At 35.2% G+C, this 19,593-nt stretch overlaps 1 protein-coding gene across 1 annotated transcript; it reads left to right on the top strand.

The window, feature by feature from the left end:
* Window positions 1-434: 434 nt before the first annotated feature.
* On the top strand, window positions 435-19,378 carry LOC112044253 (voltage-dependent calcium channel subunit alpha-2/delta-3). Its single transcript, XM_024080046.2, has 19 exons — window positions 435-1,069; window positions 2,607-2,688; window positions 3,324-3,434; window positions 4,142-4,403; window positions 5,288-5,811; window positions 7,153-7,378; window positions 7,864-8,000; window positions 10,850-10,888; window positions 13,144-13,287; window positions 14,054-14,128; window positions 14,620-14,801; window positions 15,061-15,264; window positions 15,357-15,511; window positions 16,025-16,295; window positions 16,376-16,670; window positions 17,421-17,681; window positions 18,053-18,176; window positions 18,636-19,084; window positions 19,175-19,378. Exons 1-19 carry the CDS (start codon window positions 1,002-1,004, stop codon window positions 19,280-19,282), a joined length of 3,717 nt encoding a protein of 1,238 aa, XP_023935814.1. The 5' UTR covers window positions 435-1,001; the 3' UTR covers window positions 19,283-19,378.
* The last annotated feature ends 215 nt before the right edge of the window (window positions 19,379-19,593 follow it).

Here is a 19,593-nt window from a genome sequence, read left to right as displayed (position 1 = left end):
TCTCAGAATGAGAGGGGTTAGACTAATAATAATCTACCACGCTGGCCCAATGAACACACACGTAGAAAATTAACAAAATACTCAGTTTGAGACACCTGATAATTAATTTCTTAAAATGCACATAACTGAAAAGTGCATCCCTGGATCGGATTCGAAACTACGTCCTCCGAATCGAAGGAAGAGGTCATTTCCTGTCACGGTTCACAATACAATACAATATCTACGTTATACTTGTTTTTGAAAAAGGGAAAGTTCTTAAGCGCGTTAATTAATGACTACATGAAGTGCTCTTATCGCGAACAGCTGTCGTGATGTTGTTACCAACATTGGCCGACTGAAATGTTTGTACACCGTAACCGGTTTAGCAGTGTGTCGAAGCAGTGAGCGACCTACTTCACGATCGCTCGATGCGGAGCGCTGCCCGCCCGCCCAGAATAGACGCAGCACGTGCGTCCGCCGCGGCTGACGTCGCTCCGGCCGCGTCCACTCCGCGGCAAGATCGCGCCGAGTTCGCGCCGCGAAACTAGCGCGAATCACACAAAACTTCACCCAAACCGCGTTGTGATTAAATGCGGAGCTTATTTAAAAGTTCACCGCACAAACTAACTAAAAAGTTCCGTCTTCAGACTTTGCGTCGGATTTTCTTCCAAAAATAAATAAATTTATTTATAACCTCGTCGAGTTAGAATGTAAACATTTTGTATCTTTCCTATCGTAGTGGCCTTGCTTGTTATCTCTCACCGGTGAAAGCTTATTGTCGCGTTTTTCGATAGTTAATTGTGATAGTTCTATTTATGTAAGTGTTTTGTGTGTGTTAGAGTTTACATTTATTAGAGTTGTTGAATACGGTTGGATGTATTTTTGGTATTAGATTATTGTAAGCTTAAACGAAGATACGCAACGATGTGCCTTAACGAGTAATATTGTCGTCTGTTAATTTGTACGGCGGCCGTGAAATTTTATCTTCGAAGGTTAACTCGAGTCTGAGTCATCGCTTCAATATGCAGATAGTTGTTTTGTCTATTCTGCTTCTTCTACCAGAGCCGGCACCTGCTTGGAGATCTGACACGTAAGCTTTATTTTTAGTTTTCGAGTTTAAACGTCTACCGCTATCTATATATGCATAATAAATAATAAATTATCTAACAAAATAGAATCGTATTGAAATTTTACGATAATTGTATCGAGGAATAAAGACTACCTATCGTAAAAACAAAAATAAACTTGAACTTGGTTCCGAAGATGGCTTTGAGATTAGGTGACTAAACTCATTTTGATGTTAAGGATTATAATATTCATTTATATCTTCTCTTCAACTTCTAATAATGTTTATTTCCAAAAAAACGAGTGTGTCTCGAGACGGCCGACAGATGTGATAACTTAAAACTAATTGCTTTAATTAATTAGACATCCTCTATGGTCGGAGAGGTGTGAAAAACATTTTGCCAGAAACAACATAGATTTTTTTAAAATAGTCTGTGATGGGTCGTCTCTAACCTATGGTTTGCGCTAAAAGCAAATTATCACTCCGCTCCAATTTCACTTTTTAAGTCCAATAATGTAGTAAACACGCTAGTGTAGTGTTTGCCCACCACCCAAAGGCTATTCTGAAACCCTTCCAGGTCGTTCAGAACCCATTCATGACGTCACCCGGTCGTGGGATTTGTTACTCACGATCTCAGGAGCGCCCAGACTGATACATTCCGGTCTGAAGAATGACCAACCTAAGGCCTAAGCCAAGATCAGAGTCTCAAGGAAGACGCATTTAGAGATTCGTTCCGCTTCTGCCTTCGGGCACCATCAGGTGATGCTTCTGATACGCTCACCCAAAACCCCCGGTGACTCCGCTGAGGTCTTAATAAGGAGTCTACGGCACTTACACAATCAGAAAAAAAGCGAAAGCTTAAGATATTTGTTGAAGCTTTTCGCTATAAGTCCATTGACTGGAACGACTATCGGAACAGTAACGATTGACTCAAGATAAGATACTGTTACACTATTCATTCATGCGTAAAAGAGATAACATTAATTAATAGATTTTACCACGTATTATGTGTTTACTTACCTACAAGAGCGGTTTTAAAAAAGTATTTTTTGAACCTGTTTCATTTACCCTTTACTTGCTTAGTCAACTTCTGATGATGGTATGAAATTTATGATTCTATAAGTTTGAGTTGATATCATGTTATGAGGTTTGGTCGGTTTTGAGTATTTGCAACCTAAGTATGTGTTAAAAAAAGTAATCTCTCGATGATTCCTTAAGTTTCAAGTGTATTACTTAGAATATATATAAAAAATATTATTGGAATATTGAAAGGATCTTAAAAACTTAGGTTTAATATTTTCAGACGAAGATTTGGGCACCATTTGCTATTAACTCTTAACTACGAAATGAAACTCACTGGATTAATTCCAGTTTTCATTAGCCTTCCTTAAATAAATTTAGGTTATTCGATACTTCGTCGAAAATAAAGGCTTGCTATATTTCTTTAATTATAGCTTGTACCCTAGTTCTTAGTCTTGACGAATTCAAAATCGACAGCTAAAATAGGTGTAATAACAAGCCTTTTTCATTTGCCGATTTTAATAGCTTTTTATTTAACTAGGGTCAGAGAATGGGCAAGAACATTAGGAGAAGAGTTATGGCGTCTGAGCGAATCACTGACGAAATCAGACCAAATCAGGATCGTAAGTAAATACTTTAGCGTTATTACGTTTATTTATTTCTATCACGTAGCCAAGGGCGATCAAATTGCTGTTGTTTAGGTACTTTCATTTACCTAAAGTATTTCAGGGACTATCATTCATTTAAGAGAATTGGATATTGGAAAATCTACCTTTTTTGTTTTTCTTTTTTTTATTCTCTACCTTGACTACAATCTCACCTGTAAGTGATGTAGTATGCCCGCTTCCATCTTATATGGCATCATTACTTACCATCTGGTGAGATTCTAGAAGAGCTAACTTTCAAAGAATTAAAAAAAACAGATTTTATTTAACCTCTTTTAAATATTGGATAGAAGCAGGCGTTACTTTGCGGAAGTTCATCATGATTATATAATGATTTATTTATTTTGCTATCATCCGCGAAAAATCGACGAACCCATGCGACAACGTCACCCAGGTCCGACAAAATACTCTCTACGTACGTTTCACCCCGAAACCGGAGCATCCTCAGGAGATGTTGACTCTACAACGTGCAATTGCAAAGTGACTTTGCAAGATTTTATTTACTTTGAGGCATTGTTACATGATTTTCGGGTAGTTTTAAATAATGTTATATCAATCAATAATCGTAATTAAATCAATGTTAATATTTACAGAAATACAAACAAATGAACGCTAGTGTTAAAAAGAAAGATGGTAAACAGATTTTGGATTCGTCACTGCGTTCCGTCAGTACGATGCTTACAAGAAAAATTAATGCTGTCAAGGTAACTATTACTAGACATACTCGATTCTGAAAACAGAATGACATAGTTTAATTACTATAGATACAGGATGCTTGGGAGTATTTCCCATAACTCTGGGTTATATTTTTGGAAAGTTAATTAAAAATGACGAAGACCCCCACTGCAGTAGTCGGAAGCAGTTGCCTCTGCCGTTGGCAACATGCTGCTCGTGTAAATGAACCCTATGGAAAATGTGTTCTATAATGAATATTTTATGAACCCTATGGAAAATGTATTCTGTAATGAGTAAAAATATTTCTTTGTAAATATATCCTAAATTGTGTCCTTCGCATCCTTATATTATGACCTAGCCAAACTTATTCATTGATAAATATCATGAAGTAGCTTACTAGTGAAGTGCGGAGTGCCAGTTGCAATATCTCGTCGATATCCACAGTCTTACCACTACGATTATCTACGTATTTTATAATGCAAGGATAGATAAAGGCGTGTTACATGGATAGTCGGAATTACTCGAATTACTTTTTTTCAAATACAAAAAGATTCTTTTAAATTAAAAAAGAGAATAGTTATGCATTTCGGAAGTGGACTTGTCAACACCTTGAAGTTATGGGAAATACTCCCGAGCACCCTGTATATCTTTTAAAAGAGCATTTGGTAAGTTTATTGTAAAATCATACAATAATCAATTTTATTAGAACCTTTTTTAATTTTATGTTTTTTCACAGTGTATCCATGCAACAGCAGAACGCCTTGCGGCTGAGTTTGTGTACGACAATAGAACAGATTATACATATTGCTCGGCCAAATATTCGCAGTTTTACGACGAACATGGCACTAAGATTGAAGGGGCCGACGAAATACCTAAATTCGCACTAAACAACCCGCACTACAAAGACGTGTCATTGGAGAAAGATTCCCATTTTTATGATATTAATGTAAATACAAGCACAAGTTGCATCCATGTTCCAACAAACATTTATTATCAAGGTAATGGATTACGAAAAGCGTAGTATTTGTCGACCCCTTACTAGGTGGACCGAAGAAATCAAGTAGGTAACAGGTAGCCCCTGGATGATGGCGGTACAAGGTCTATATTAGGGGCGTAGCTACCGCCGTATCAATGATACGACAATGATACGAGGCCCCCAGACTACAGAGGCCCCTTACATGTGAAAGTAAATAAACTTAATCTGGTGCTTCACGGAAATAAATCTATAATAGAATATAAATATTAAAAAAGCAATATTTTTTTCAGTCTAAAAATGGAAACATGCTAAATATCCCAATAGCAAGCATGTTTGTTTCTTTAGTGAGAAATCTTTAACCTGCCCCCGCCCTCCAACTAATTTTGATACAGGGCCGCTTCCAAGGCACGCTACGCCACTGGTGTTTATCGTGGTGTTTGGAAGTCCTTGCAAGAAGCCTACGTTCAGCAGTGTATGTCCATCGACTGAGAAGAATGGCGATGAATAAATTATTTAGTCGAATAGTCCAATCTACAACGTTTCACCATAGAATCTATATTTCATTTACTAGTTCTACTAGCGGGGCTTCAGTATAGTCAATACATGACAATGTTTCATTTGCTTCATGACTAGCTGACGCCGCGTGGTGTCACCCGCGTGGTTCGCGTTCCCGTAGGTATACGGAGATAATATATGCCTTCTAGCCTTCTTCGATAAATAAGCTGACAGACTGACAGAATTTTTCAAATCGGACCAAATGTTTCTGAGATTAGCGCATTCAACCAAACAAACTCTTCAGATTTATAATATTAGTATAGATTTAACAGAGTTGTGACAAGCTGTATTGCTAGATTGTATATTTTTCAAAGCTGAGAGGAAATTTACTAATGAATTACACATTTATAGAGACTGCCGCACTAAACGCAATATTATGGTCGAAACAATTGGACGAAGTTTTCATAAACAACTACAAGTCTGATCCATCACTGGTGTGGCAGTATTTTGGAAGTGCACACGGCGTATTGCGTTTTTACCCCGGAATGCCATGGAAGAAGGGTGGAGCCGACACGTATGACTGCAGAGTCAAGTCTTGGTACATAGAAGCGGCGACATGTTCCAAAGATGTGATCGTTCTCTTCGACGTCTCTGGTTCAATGACGGGATTTAAAAACTATGTAGCGAGGAGGACGTTGGACGCTTTATTAGCCACTTTGTCTAACAACGATTATGTTAACGTGTACAAGTTTAATTCCACGATATTGGAAGTGGTGGACTGTTTCAAAGGCCTAGTACAAGCGACGCCGGAGAATGTGGCGACAATAACAGATGCTCTCGAACCACTGGAAGACGGTAAAAAACCAAAAGTAACATTGGAAGGCAACGCTAATCTCACGACGGCCTATATTAAAGCTTTTAAGACTCTTAAGGAGGTGAGCCTCTTATTTATAATACTACTACGGGAATAATATATAGTCTATAGAGAAAAGAGCCTCGTTAAATGGGCTATTTAAAACTGTAAGAGTTTTTAAAATTGGACCAGAAATTCCTGAGATAAGCGCGTTCAAGTAAACAAACAAACTCTTCAGCTTTATAATATTAGTATAGATTAAAAGATAAAGTTCATACAAATCAGATCTTGTTCATAGATCGAATTGGTTTGCATTTTTGTATGCTTCAAATCTCACGCCCCGCGGTTTCACCCGCGTGGTATCTGTTCCTGTGAGAATACTCGGATAAAATGTATGATAAAGCCTATGACACTCACAAATAACGTGGCTTTCTAAAAAGTTCTTTAGTAGTAAAATAATTTTCAAAATCGGTTCAGTAGATCCAGAGATTACCCCCTACAATACCACAAACTTTCTCTCTTTATAATATTAGTACTGAGTACAGATAATGAAGAACTCGCTTTTGTGTTTGTAAATGTATAGTCGTAATAGGTATACGTTGTTAGAATCAAAACAGACAATTCATTATTTAATTTAGGTAGCTCTTATTACATTTCATCTATCAACCATAGAAAAAAAGAAAATCTTTCTTTTTACAAAGCTCTAAAGTTATAATCCTGTCTCCATTTTAATCAACGCCCTTGCCATTATCAAAGTGACAAGGTCAAAGGACGTGTCTCTATAAATTGCCGTAGTCAATCAAGGGTTTATCTTACTTAGGGTGGTAATTGCTTTAATTATCTCGCAAAGTGAGATTTCACTCTTTAGCCCTTTAATCAGACTTCGCACTTTGTTCTTCTTTAATGATAGCCCTAAACTGGAATACAAATTATTATACTTGCACCTGATAAATTACCTATTAGGAGTATATTTTTAGGAGTAGTGGGAAAATATGAGTAAGGTTTTCAATTATCAACTATCTAACTATTTCATTTCGTAATTTTTGTATTTCATACGTATAAATTGAGAAGGACCAGAAGTGGGATTTCGCCCGCGAGAAGAGTGTCCGTTTTCGCTTGAATTTTGATCCCTCTGAGATAACTAAAGTATTGGGCTTACAATTAGGTATTTTTTAAATAGAGTGTAATATTAATAGGACATATTTTCGACAAATTGGCAGGAAAGGAGAAATATTAGTCAAATGGCTATTTTTTTTCCTTAGACGGTTCAAACTTCTTTCGAATCCTGGAAACTTATGGAGTTTGAGTCTTTTAACTCACTGAATTATTTGTACATAAAAAAATACAGATTTGTTGATCCCTCAAACAATTGATGCTCGTTATAGTTAACTAATCTATATACTGTTCTATTATATTTTATCAGGAAAGGGAAAGGAAGCAGTGTAATGTGAGCAGTACTCAAGGATGTAATCAGTTGGTGATGCTGATAACAGACTACGTGCCTGGAAATCTAACGGAGGTGTTTGAGGAGCATAACAGAGAAGTGGTCGATAATAAGACTTACATACCAGTGAGAGTGTTCACATATCTTATTGGTAAAGAGGTGACTAATGTCCGTGAAATACAGTGGATGGCGTGTCTTAACAGAGGTAATAGTGTTGTGTTTGATTTACTTTGCTAATGCAATTATTTTTTCTAAAACGATTTAGAATACTTTTAACTTTAAGTTTTTTAGAATACTAGGCCGCGACTTCGTTTACGTAAAGTTGTGGTTTCCACATTTTTTCCAAACAACAACCAAATTCATTCAGTAGTTTTTGCGTGAAAGAGTTCATACCATCATTACAACCAATTTTTCGCAAATCTCGCAGGAATCATGGTTTCTTTCGACAAAACTCCTGTGTTAAACAAGGATATAAATATATTTTCAATGCAAATTTCGCTTAATCTAAAAAATACGAGCTATTACACTCACGCCTCGTACATCGTCTCGAAATCGCCGTGTACTTCGCCTTGCGGCTCGTCTCGCCGCTCGCGCGACAGTGTAGTGAGATCAACTATTAGATTATTGGTTTAGATTAGATGGGAGGTCTGTGATTTTGGTAGTTAGTAAATCTGATATTATTTGTTTAAGGTTACTTCGTGCATATCCATTCAGTGGAAGAGGTTCAGCAGCAGGTGCTAAAGTACATCAAGGTCATTGCTCGCCCCATGATCTTGGAAGGCAAAGACCCACCCCCTACTTGGACACATGCAAACATCGATGATACGGTAAGGCTTCTAAGGTTTTATTCTTGTTAATTTTTTTTTTAAAGAATATTTGCCATATTTTTAAATATGATCAATATTACCATTCCCCTCCAACTAGTCGGGAAAGACTGTGCTAGGAGTGGGTACGACAATAGACCAACGGGGCGGGGATCGAACCACCACCCCTCGGTGGTGAGTATGATCGCTCTTACCGTTGAGCTATTGAGGCTCAATTAAAGATTTCGCAAGTTTTATTGGGAATACACCCATTCTATAGGCTGACCTATTATTAGGCTAGCCGCGGTTTTAGTTTGTGAGTTTGTTAGAACCTCAGACACTCTACTAACTAAACTCCTTATAATATTATAGTATAAATCAGATTGTTATAGTATAGATGAGATTTTTAGCTAGGCTTTCACGATGTTCTGAGCATTTTTCGCACTGAGGCAGGTTGTTGTGTACAGTTTCACTTGATTCCTTATCGGCTCATCATGAAATTTTGCATAATCACTGTTAATGATCCAGAAAACGGCACTTATTATCTAGAATAAAATACGGCCCCCCTAGCCAAGTGGCACGTCGATTCTCTTTCTACGATCGCTAACACTTCAAAAACTAGAAAGATGTCACGTGATCAAGATCTGTCATTTCAATACATCTTTCTAGTTTTCGAAGCGTTAGTGATCGTAGAAAGACAATCGACGTGCCACTTGGCTAGGGGGGCAGATCTTTGCATAGAGAATGGCGGTGTTCAGACGGTTGTTTAGCATAAAACTCATCGAAGAAATATAATCATTTAAATGGATAAATTACAGCATTTTCAACAAACTTATAGTTTATAAATAGAACTCTATTTGTTTTTTATGTAAGTAAAAGGATCAAAATTCTAAGGCCATGATAAACAGAAACCTATTCTCGTGCCTTAGAGTGGTAAATATTTAATAGCCATACATACTCTGACTGAAGAAGTAGCGCCAACCTTGCGTGTTTGAATAAATGAATATCCCTGTTGTACCTACTTTATACCGTTACCCGAAGTTTAGGTAAACTTGTTCAAAACAAGGTTACTAACTGGATCAATATGTACTTTGCTGTACGTTCGCAACTGATGGCAAATTATTATTGCTTTTCCGAGTAATAACGAGGCGAAGTTCGAGAAGCAAATAACATTTCGTAACAAGAGTAACTACGTTTATCTACCTATCTTAGTAGATATCATTTGAGTTTGCTAAATGTCAGAAATTCTATATGTGAAAGTTGAAAGACATAAAATGAATTTGTATTTATTTTTGTATTAATTTGAAGTAATGTAATATTATTAATACATATTGATATCTAGTAAGGGTTTGATCGTAATGAGAGGAGGATAGTAAGCTGAAAGTTCTACGAAACTCGTAAAACGTATTTTGGTTATCTACAAGTAAAACTTGTCTTAAGTCTTTAACCTTGTAGCCGCGTCTAAGGTATTCTATAAATGAATTTACGGTCGTAAAAATAATATTTTGCGAAAATGGCAATAATTTTATTGATCGTGCTATAAATGGTAGTGTCACCCACAAATTTTGTTTTAAAGATTTATAATGCGTTTTTGAAAAACTCGCTCTGTCTCATTTAGAGGTTGACTAATTTTTGGTTAAGATGACTGGATTATTAATAATGTTCAGGAGTGGAAGCAGCTGTTATCATCTATCCCTGCATCATCATATTTCTATGATTGTTAAATACATTTTTTAATCATTTTTGGTACTCGTAGGTCAACGTATTTACTACGTCAGTGGTTTCTCATCTAATCAAAATGTACTTAAGTACGGTCTATAAAAAAGTTCTAACATTAAAAACTTGCGAATGCTTTTATCTTCGGTAATGGTCCGGTTGTTGGTATGCTCTTTGTTATCTAATAGTAGCTCATTACCCCTCAGAATAGCGTTTTACCCCCGACAATTACCCCCAGGCTATGAACCGCGGATCTACGATCGCTACAACGCTACGCCGTAGACGTATAGTAAAGCCTACGAGTAACATATTCAAGCAATACTTACCTTCACTATACCACAACCTTTCTTTATGAGTACTGTTTACCAACAAAGAAATTAGAAATGAAGGTAGAAAATCATGTCAATTCATAACTTATTTATTTTAAATTATGTATGGTTTGCTTATAAAATGTTATTTATAATATATTAACTATATCTTATTGTTCTAAGCTTATTAATCAAATTTATTTTCATTCATTTTAGACCATATTAATTATAATTATTATTAGGTATGAAATGACTAGTGATTTATACCCCCATTTTAAATTTGTTTGTTGGTAAACAGTACTCTTTTTTTTTAAAAAAAACAATTTAGAAACCGTCAATAATTTAATTAAAATAACTACTTTGTTAATGAAACATTATAGTAACTTTCGTTATTTGTATGATTTGTGGTATATTATTTTTTTTATAAATCTAGAGAGTAAAACATATAGTTTATTTTTCAACCCCCGATGCAAAAAGAGTGGTGTTATAAGTTTGACGTCGATGTATTTGTGTGACGTTGTAGCTCTCAAACGGATGGACCGATTTCGATGCTGTTTTTGTCATTTGAAAGCTAAAATCGGTGTAAGACAACAAGCTCCTTTTACAACACATTTTTTATATTAAAATAAAAAAAAAACAAGTTTCTAAAATCTAGCTCACATATTATTGCAACACCATTTGGACTTTTCTGTTATTATGGAAAGAATTTCTGAAATAAAAGCAAGTCGTTATTCTAGCTAATTTTATGGCCTTCAGGATATTCAACTTTAATTTTTAATTTTATTAACTTTGTTTCTTTCTCACACACAGTAATTATATAGTTAAATAAAATTTTACCTCTTTCCACAGAGAACTAAGAAGTGGGATGTGAGCAAAGACGTCGAGAAGGTAAGTTTCAAAGTTACACAATTATAAAGTTTTAATTGATTTAGTTCTAATTACTTTGTTTCTGGAGTTAATTGTTTAATGTAAGGAAGTAATTAGGCGATTCTACTGTGTTGTAATCTAAATGAAGTACTAAATATTGATGTGACATTACTTGTTATATAAAACTTACTAGCACACTCTCATGATTTTAATCGCATGGCTCCCACTCCCGTACGAATATGGGGATAAATATAGCTGGTAACTCGCTAATAATGTAGCTTTCGAAAAGTGAAAGAATTTTTAAAATCTATGTAGCTTCCGTATGACGTACCTATTCGTATCAAGTAAAATTAGTTTAAACTAAAGTAAAGCCTCGTGTAGTTCCCGTATCCCGTAGGGATAGTATAGCCTATGACACTCACCAATAACGTGGCTTTAGTGGTAAAAGAATTCTCAAAATCGGTACAGTAAATCCATGAGATTACACCCTATAATACCACAAACTTTATCTCTTACTAATAATAGTATAGAGTAGTACAGTTCGTGCGGATTTACTTGACACCTGACTCGAATGATGTTTGTACTGTGTTTGTTTGGTTGTGTTTAGTAGCCAGGTTAGTTGTTTAGTTAGACTTTATACTAATTTACTATATGGACTAGCTGACGCCACGCGGTTTCACCCGCGAGGTTCCCGTTTCCGTAGGAATACGGGGATAAAATATAGCCTATAGCCTTCCTCGATAAATATCTAACACTGAACTGAATTTTTCAAATCAGACCAGTAGTTCCTGAGTTTAACGGGTTCAACCAAACAAACTCTTCAGCTTTATAATATTAGTAAGTATAGATTGTGCATATGCAGATTTTGGGATAAAATTTTACAGAAACTATCGAAATATTGAAAGACATTAAACTTGACTGTTCAAAGTACTTAACTTGTAAATAAGCGAAGCAGATTTGATTCGACAAATCAATTCCCTGAACCTGCTTTCTGATCTTTCGCAATTGTTCTTTGTCACATAAAAAAGAACTTGAAAAGTAGTTCGTTTGAAGTTTGAATTGACGCGACAACAAAGGCGCTTCGTAAGTGCGAATCCAATTATTTCTAGACACGTGCTCCTCATAAAAAGAAAACGGCAAAATGCGCCGAGTGGCTCTCGTCTTCCTACTGCGGTACGAGCTTTTCATAATTACAGTTGAAATAAAGAGATTCTTTACCTTGAGCTTTTTATGTTGGGTTTTTCGTTATAAACCTATTTTACATAATTTTTATTGCGTTCTACTTTTACTCATATAGATAGTGATGTGTATTGTTTAAGTATATTTATTTATTATTTATTGAGAAAGAATACAATAAGGAACTTAAGCTAACTTATCCTAATAACTATACAAATCATGCCCACGTGGAATGGTGGCAAGAATACTGGCTGCATTTCCGCGTTTTTTACTTGGTTATTTTGTTAAGTATCTTCCTTTATAAAGGAAAACGTAATATTTATTAGTTTTTGAAGCGGAAAACAAATCTTTTTTTATGTTTTCAGTTATTAAATTAAGTAGGTAATTTAAAAAAATTAATCTTTTATTTTATTTAATTAGATTTGTTTCAGTTTCATCTTAATCTTTATATATAAATGCGAAAGGTCATTCATCAGGAAATCCCAAAAACCGCTTGACCGTACAAAGATGAAATTTGGTAGGGAGGTAGTTTATAGATAGTAGACGTCAGCTAAGAACGGCTTTTGCGACCGGGCACAGACCGGGCCCGGCGGTTAAAGGTGCTCCCCAGGGGTACAAGAAAAACTCTATACTTCATAGCCCGATACAGGCATTGAAGTTGAACCCATCCTCAAGATTCCAAGTAAACTCAAAGTCAAAATTAATTATTTGAATGAGACTTTACAAGCATTTTTGAAATTCGAATTTAAATTGGAAGCGATATGGTAAGCGAAGGCTGTACTTTATTATTTTAACTTTTTTTAACGCTCGTCCGGACACGGTCAAAAATCTTTTTAAAAATGCGAGTATATTTACGAATGTGCATAGGCGGAAATTGAATGAATACTTTTTGGGACTTTTTCGCAGCAGCGGTTCGCAATACTCACACAATGATTATGCTGTTTGTTTTACTACCCGCTAATCATTTTTTTTCACAGTGAAACCATCTGTGGTTTGTGTTGTGTATATGTGTAAAAAAATATAAAAAAACCTGCATAGACAACCAGTATATCAACAAGACTGCAGAACTTTTATTCAATGATCAAAATAATATTTTGTAGCCGGATGAAGACAAACTGGTGACGTCAGTGGCAATACCTGCGTTTGACAAGACAGACAAGAATGGCAATAACGCTTTACTGTTGGGGGTCGCTGGTACCGATGTGCCTATAGACAGCATTGCTAAGCTCGCACAACCTCATCAGGTTTGTATACAGAGAATACTTACGACACTAGTAGTAAAAGAGAGAAACAAAGATACTTCTATTTACTACTAGATACTAGAAGTTAAAAAGAAAATAGGTTAGTTGATACTTTTTTTAAGACGAATACATATTTTTTTTTTATTTTTTTTGACAATATCCTGAAGCCAAAACGCTATCGGCCATGATGTCTATATTTTAAGTGTTTCACGACATCACGTTAACACTAAACCTTAACCAAAGTGAATGTTTGACAAAGTAATAATTAATTAGTTAAAAATGTCACCAAAGAAATAAACGGCAAGCAAACTTTAATTCCTTAAGTGACATCAAGTAACATCGTGACGTCACAGAATGGACGACAGCTTTTTTACTTTTGAAAAATTTATTAAATACATAATTTTCAGGTTAAGTTTTCTATGAAATCCCTAACTTTTATTATTTGATATGGATATATTTCGGACCCTTAGTCCTAGTACTACACAAAATTAATATTGTTTATATTAAATTTGATATGAATCAACTACCGTATTACGAAGTAGTAGTGGAGCTATTGGTGATAGAGATTGTATAGTGTGTAGTTGTACAGGCTTCTGGGGCTCAACACCTATAACATAGACTGCTTCGTCGATAACCCCTGGATGATATAACAAAAAAAAATACGAGTACGTACTCGTAGAATGTAATTCTTGCATGCTCTACGAAGTGACTCAAGTATATGCTTTTAATAACTAGGTACTTAGAAATATTTTGAGTTGTTTGGTTACAGCTTGGCGTCAATGGATATTCATTCATTGTGAGCAACAACGGATACTTGCTGTTACACCCGCTGCTAATTACTAGCGTAAGTACCTATTTTATATTCATCACTTTAATCTCATACTCGTAGTTAGATAACTATGGGCTTCGTAAGAAAGCAGTCACTCAGCAGGCGATGGAGCTACGCGGAGTATCTCTGATCGTATCAGAAATGAGCAAATCCGCAAATGATCCGAAGTTACTAACATAACTAAAGTAAAAAAAGGGACACATAATTTGATGAGAAGTTGGACGGTAGACGTTGGCTTGTTTCATTCACCTTACTAGGTGGACGGATGACTCGGATTGCAGGAAGCCGCTGGATGCAGGCGGCTTAAGACGGTGTTTTGAAGTCCTTAAATGACTGTGTCTAGCAAGAGACGTCTGTATAATGATGATGATGATTATTTTTTTCTCGATTTCTAGGAAATACGAGTAGCAGTATATATTCAGCTTTTTCTTATCCAAAGACATCCTATAGAGGACATTGGTACATTATTATGATTGATCTATTTTCAAGTAAGGTTTTATTTTTAGATCAACAAGGAACTTCAAAAGAATTATAATAGTGTCGATTTCGTTGAAGTGGAACAAGTAGATGATGGGAAAGGACCTAGAGAGCTGGGAGACAAGATCAAATTATTGAGGGAGAATTTGGTCAATGCACGCGAGGGCAGTATGATGGAGGTTGAGGTTCTATACCATTATGACAATATGAGGTAATTGTAAGCAGGTGTTACTTTACGTTAATTGTTTAATTTATTAATCATCTACACTGAATAATAAAACTTTGCTAATCTACACGAGAATCTGACATCTTGCTGTAGAATGTACCTTGAAAATATTCTTCAATAATTATTATTTTTCAAATTCATTATGGACATATACATTACCTGTAAGGTAAATAGAATTATTTCCAAAAAGTGTAATAAATATAAATACAAACTGTAAACAATATTCCATGTTTTCTGTTCTCAGGAGGATTGCGCGCGTGAAACACGATTACTTTTTCAACAAATTGGAAGGCACTCCATTTTCGATGGGTATATCTTTACCCATGGGATATGGAGATACAGAACTTATGTTAAAAGATAATCCCCTTGAGGCGAAACAAGGACAAGAGCTTGTCGGTGTTAATGTTACCACATACTTCGATTTTGCTTATAGAGTTCATCCGGATTGGTAATAATATTATTAATAAGTTTATTTTCTACCTATTGTGTACCTTGAATTTCAAGTAGATTATGTAAAACTTACAGACTAAAATATTACAGGGTCTACTGCAAATACCATTACTTAGAGGGCCATGAATCGCAAAATGCAGAGATCGAAATTTTTAAATTTTTAGTGAATATATCGAGAAATGAAATAGATATAACCAAAAAACAATATGGAGAACAAGCACCAAGTGTTGAATTTGACGTTAATGGTAATTATATTTATTAGTATGAGAATATACAGACATTGATTTATTCCATATTCTAGACCTAAAATCTAGAAGGAAAGAATAATTTTTCAAACAAAGCATCTAGTTACACTTAAATATACTTAGAAACTGTGATGGACATGCCAATGCATAGCTTTAAGCAATGTGTTAAAAAACATTTACTTAGTCGAGCGTACTACAACATTAAAGAGTTCCTCAATGATAAAGATGCTTGGAGCCCGTTGGATCAGCTTCCACCTTCACACAGGAAGTAAAACTATAAGAAATATAAACAGTAATTGTTATCAATTGTAAATTATAATACTGTATGACTTTTTCAAAAGAGCAACTGTTGAGTTTCTTGCCGGTATCTTCTCAGCAGAACCTGATTTCCGAACCGGTGGTAGAATGTGAGCCTACTTGAAATAAATGATTTTTGATTTTGATTTTGATTTTGAAAAGAATTGTATTAATAATACTTTTTATAAGACACTTACATTTATTTACTGTTGACAGAACACTGTAGCACAACGCCACTGGGGCGAGATGATTACTACTGCAACGAAGATTTAGTGAAACAATTAGTTTTTGATGCAAAACTTTCAACTCCTTACTTCAGAACTTGGGAAGCCACTGATGAAGAAAGACGTTTGGCTGAGAAATACAACGTGAGCGTTCGCTTTATTGCTACATCTAGTGGAATGACTCGATGGCATTATATTTATGATGACACTAAAAACGAAAAGGTTGATAAAGAAGGAAATAGAATGAAAGAATATCCTGGAAAGTATGTAGTTCTAACGTGGTGGTGATTTTATTGCATGTTTAGAACGATGAGCTAATCTTATATGTTGTGAACTTTTTCAGAGTGTTCGGTGACCATTACTACAACGCAATCGAAGAGACCTGGTACAAAGGCGCAGTTTTACAACATATGATAGATAAAGAGTCCCTGGTGATAGCCACAAAACTCCCCGTGCTAGATAAAATTATTAAATCGCGACCACCTGTTGCTAACAAAGATGGAGACATTATTATTACAGCTAGCTATGCTATATTCTACAAGGATGGAGATTCGAAGACTCCTGCGGCGGTTGTTGGCTTCCAGTATATGTTTTCTAATTTTCAAGATATATTTTTTAAAATGACCGAGAGTACAAAGGTATGACTTAGGCCCTCATAGACGTTAACGTATTTACTTATTATCATAGTAATCAAAGTGGTTTTGCTTCCTTCCTGTTTCCTAATATTTCGCGTTTGGGTTCAGATGTACCACGTTAGATTATTCAAAATTGCGCTTGAAAAACAACAATAAGGAAATACACTCTAAATAGTCATGTCTGTTTAGGACTGAATTTAGAAGATTCAGAATATTTTTAAACATCGAAAACAGTCGCTCTTCAATTACAAGACTGGGTTAATTTATATTCGCAATATAACTTAAAAGCTTCAAAATCAAAAGTTTACCATTCGATAATAATTGTTATAATTTATGACATTCTACAAATTAATATAAGCGTCGCAGGTAATCTTTAATAGACACGATAAACTGCTACAAAGGTTTAACCAGACATCCCGGTAGTTCATCAGGGTATTATTTCCCTCATGGCTTATTCTGTCACTAAATTCACAATAGTATAATATGTATACTACTAGTAAGTAAAACTACATACGAAAATACTGCCGCTGTTACTGCTTACAAAAATAGGACCACATTGCCACAATTATTTAGGACAATCCCGGTTATATATAGGTTTTTCATGCAAATCTAGCCAACCAGGAAAGGATTGACCATAAATCTAAAATTAATTTTTAGAATATTTCTATTTTGTGTCAAAGTTTTGCAGTACAACTTTTTAGAGTAAATATTTTGTGCGCTTTTCAATTTAACTACAAATTGATTTATTTTCAGGGCGAGTTAAAATGTGACGAGGATAGTAACTACGATTGCTATGTCATAGATAGCTCGGGATACGTAGTAATGAGCAAAGACAGTAAGGATGTGGGCCAGTTCTTCGGATCAGTGGGGACTGGAAAGCATACGCAGCAAGTGATGCAATCCTTCGTTGAGAAAAATGTGTTCGAGTATACGGAGGTGTTTAACTATCAAGCTCTGTGCCCTGATAGCATACGAGAAGTCTCTGATGCTAATTGTGGTTTCTCTGTAGACACAGTAAGTATACTCAACTAGCTGACGCCGCGCGGTTTCACCCGCGTGGTTCCCGTTCCCGTAGGAATACGGGGATAATATATAGCCTTTCTCGATAAATGGGCTATCTAACACAGAAATTTTTTTTTAATTCGGACCAGTAGTTCCTGAGATTAGCGCGTTCAATCAATTAAACAAACAAACAAACTCTTCAGCTTTATAATATTAGTATAGGTACTTGCTAAACTAAACAACAAAAACATTATACGTGTCTTTATTTTAATTTGTCTAAAATACGAGTACCAAAAGTCTTAGATTTATATGACCAAAAGCAAACATTATGTAGTAAAATATATGTTTCTCTAATCTAATCTAATTTTGCATTTCTTTTTCAGCCCTTACGTGTTGTATCGAATTTCTTCAAATGGTTGTTAGTTGAGGCCTTTTTAGGAATATTTAATATTTTTAATTGCATTAACCATACATATGCAGTGAGCATCCACAAAGTGTACGATTACGGTTAGTATACATATATTTGCTTTTACTTTTACGGGCCAACTGTTGTTGTGTTTGAGAAAGACACCACCACAGAATGCTGTGGTACATGCAAACTTCATTAAAGGAAATTAAAATTACTATTTTTATTATTTTTAATACCCGTAGAGCTTTTTGGGACGAAGCTCGTCCAACAGCATTTCCTATCTGAAGGGTTTAGTTATTGTTGAAATTACTGGCACATGAGGCTTAAAAGTTAAAACCTATGCCTCAAGTTGTCAGGCACAAAGCATCAAGCAAGTATTATACACTGTGAAATGATACTTTGATCCAAGCGATGTGTTTTACTTAACGTCAGATGGGCCGTCTAATTATTCCGTTAAATATCGTCGTTAAATAACAAAAAAAAAAATAAAACAATTTTGAAACAACTGTGCATTATAGCGATCGTCATTTTTATAAAACATATTATCTTTATTACAGTGGCAGATGATTCCGAATTCCTAGAAATAGAAACAGAAACAGAATCAAATTCGTACGAAAGTACGACAACCAACGTTCCACCAATCAAAAATGAAACCAAAGAGCCCAAAGAAAAGGAAGACGAGAAAGTGTTTTCTTGCGATCACAGCATCACATTATACATACTGAACCAGTCACACTTCTTAGACTCCACGGGATTGTATGTCGTTGTAAATGGTGAAGAAGATAAATGTAACCCACCATATTGGGCTACACTGGTTACAAAGACCAATCTATTGTTAGTGGTGCTTGAAAAGGGGCCGTGGACGTACGATGGTTGTAAGGAGCCACCAAAGATAGAACCGATACCAACTCCGGCATCCCGGAAGAGTAGCGAACCGTGTCACAAACTAGACTTAGGAAGGTTACCTCGAAGACCATTGGAAGGATGTTACACTTATCATGACAAGGTAGATAGAATATTGATTGACTGCATTGTGTTCCACAAAGCATGTTAAGAAATTATGGTTGAGATTAAATAATTTCATTCTTGTTTACAGGAAAGAAACATAACGGAGTGTGGTATAGGAAGCCTTACAAGAGCTAACATTGTGACACATATATGCATGATCCTATTAGCGTTGTTAGTGTCGAAACTATACTTATGATAAAGATAAAAAATATTTATTGTTAATTACAAAATGATATATTTCGTCCCATAGATTTGTACCTTTCTTACTTTCGGAATAAACATATTTATCCTTCTTTGTTTCATTATTTCATTATTACCTATTAATTTAAACCTGTGCCTCTAAATACTTGGTTAGGTATATATTACAGGTATTTAGTTAGAAAGTTAGATAAGTCTAATCAAGTAAATAAATGAAAGGGTTAAAAAAAATTCATCAATTTCAATCTATAAACATTTCTTTATTACCTAAATTTAAATCCAGTAAAGGATAATTTAATCATTTACAAA

This window comes from Bicyclus anynana, chromosome 1, assembly GCF_947172395.1.
Source record: "Bicyclus anynana chromosome 1, ilBicAnyn1.1, whole genome shotgun sequence".
Taxonomy (NCBI): Eukaryota; Metazoa; Arthropoda; class Insecta; order Lepidoptera; family Nymphalidae; genus Bicyclus; species Bicyclus anynana.
The sequence above is the reverse complement of the archived record's forward strand: the minus strand, read 5'-3'. Positions and strand labels throughout refer to the sequence as shown.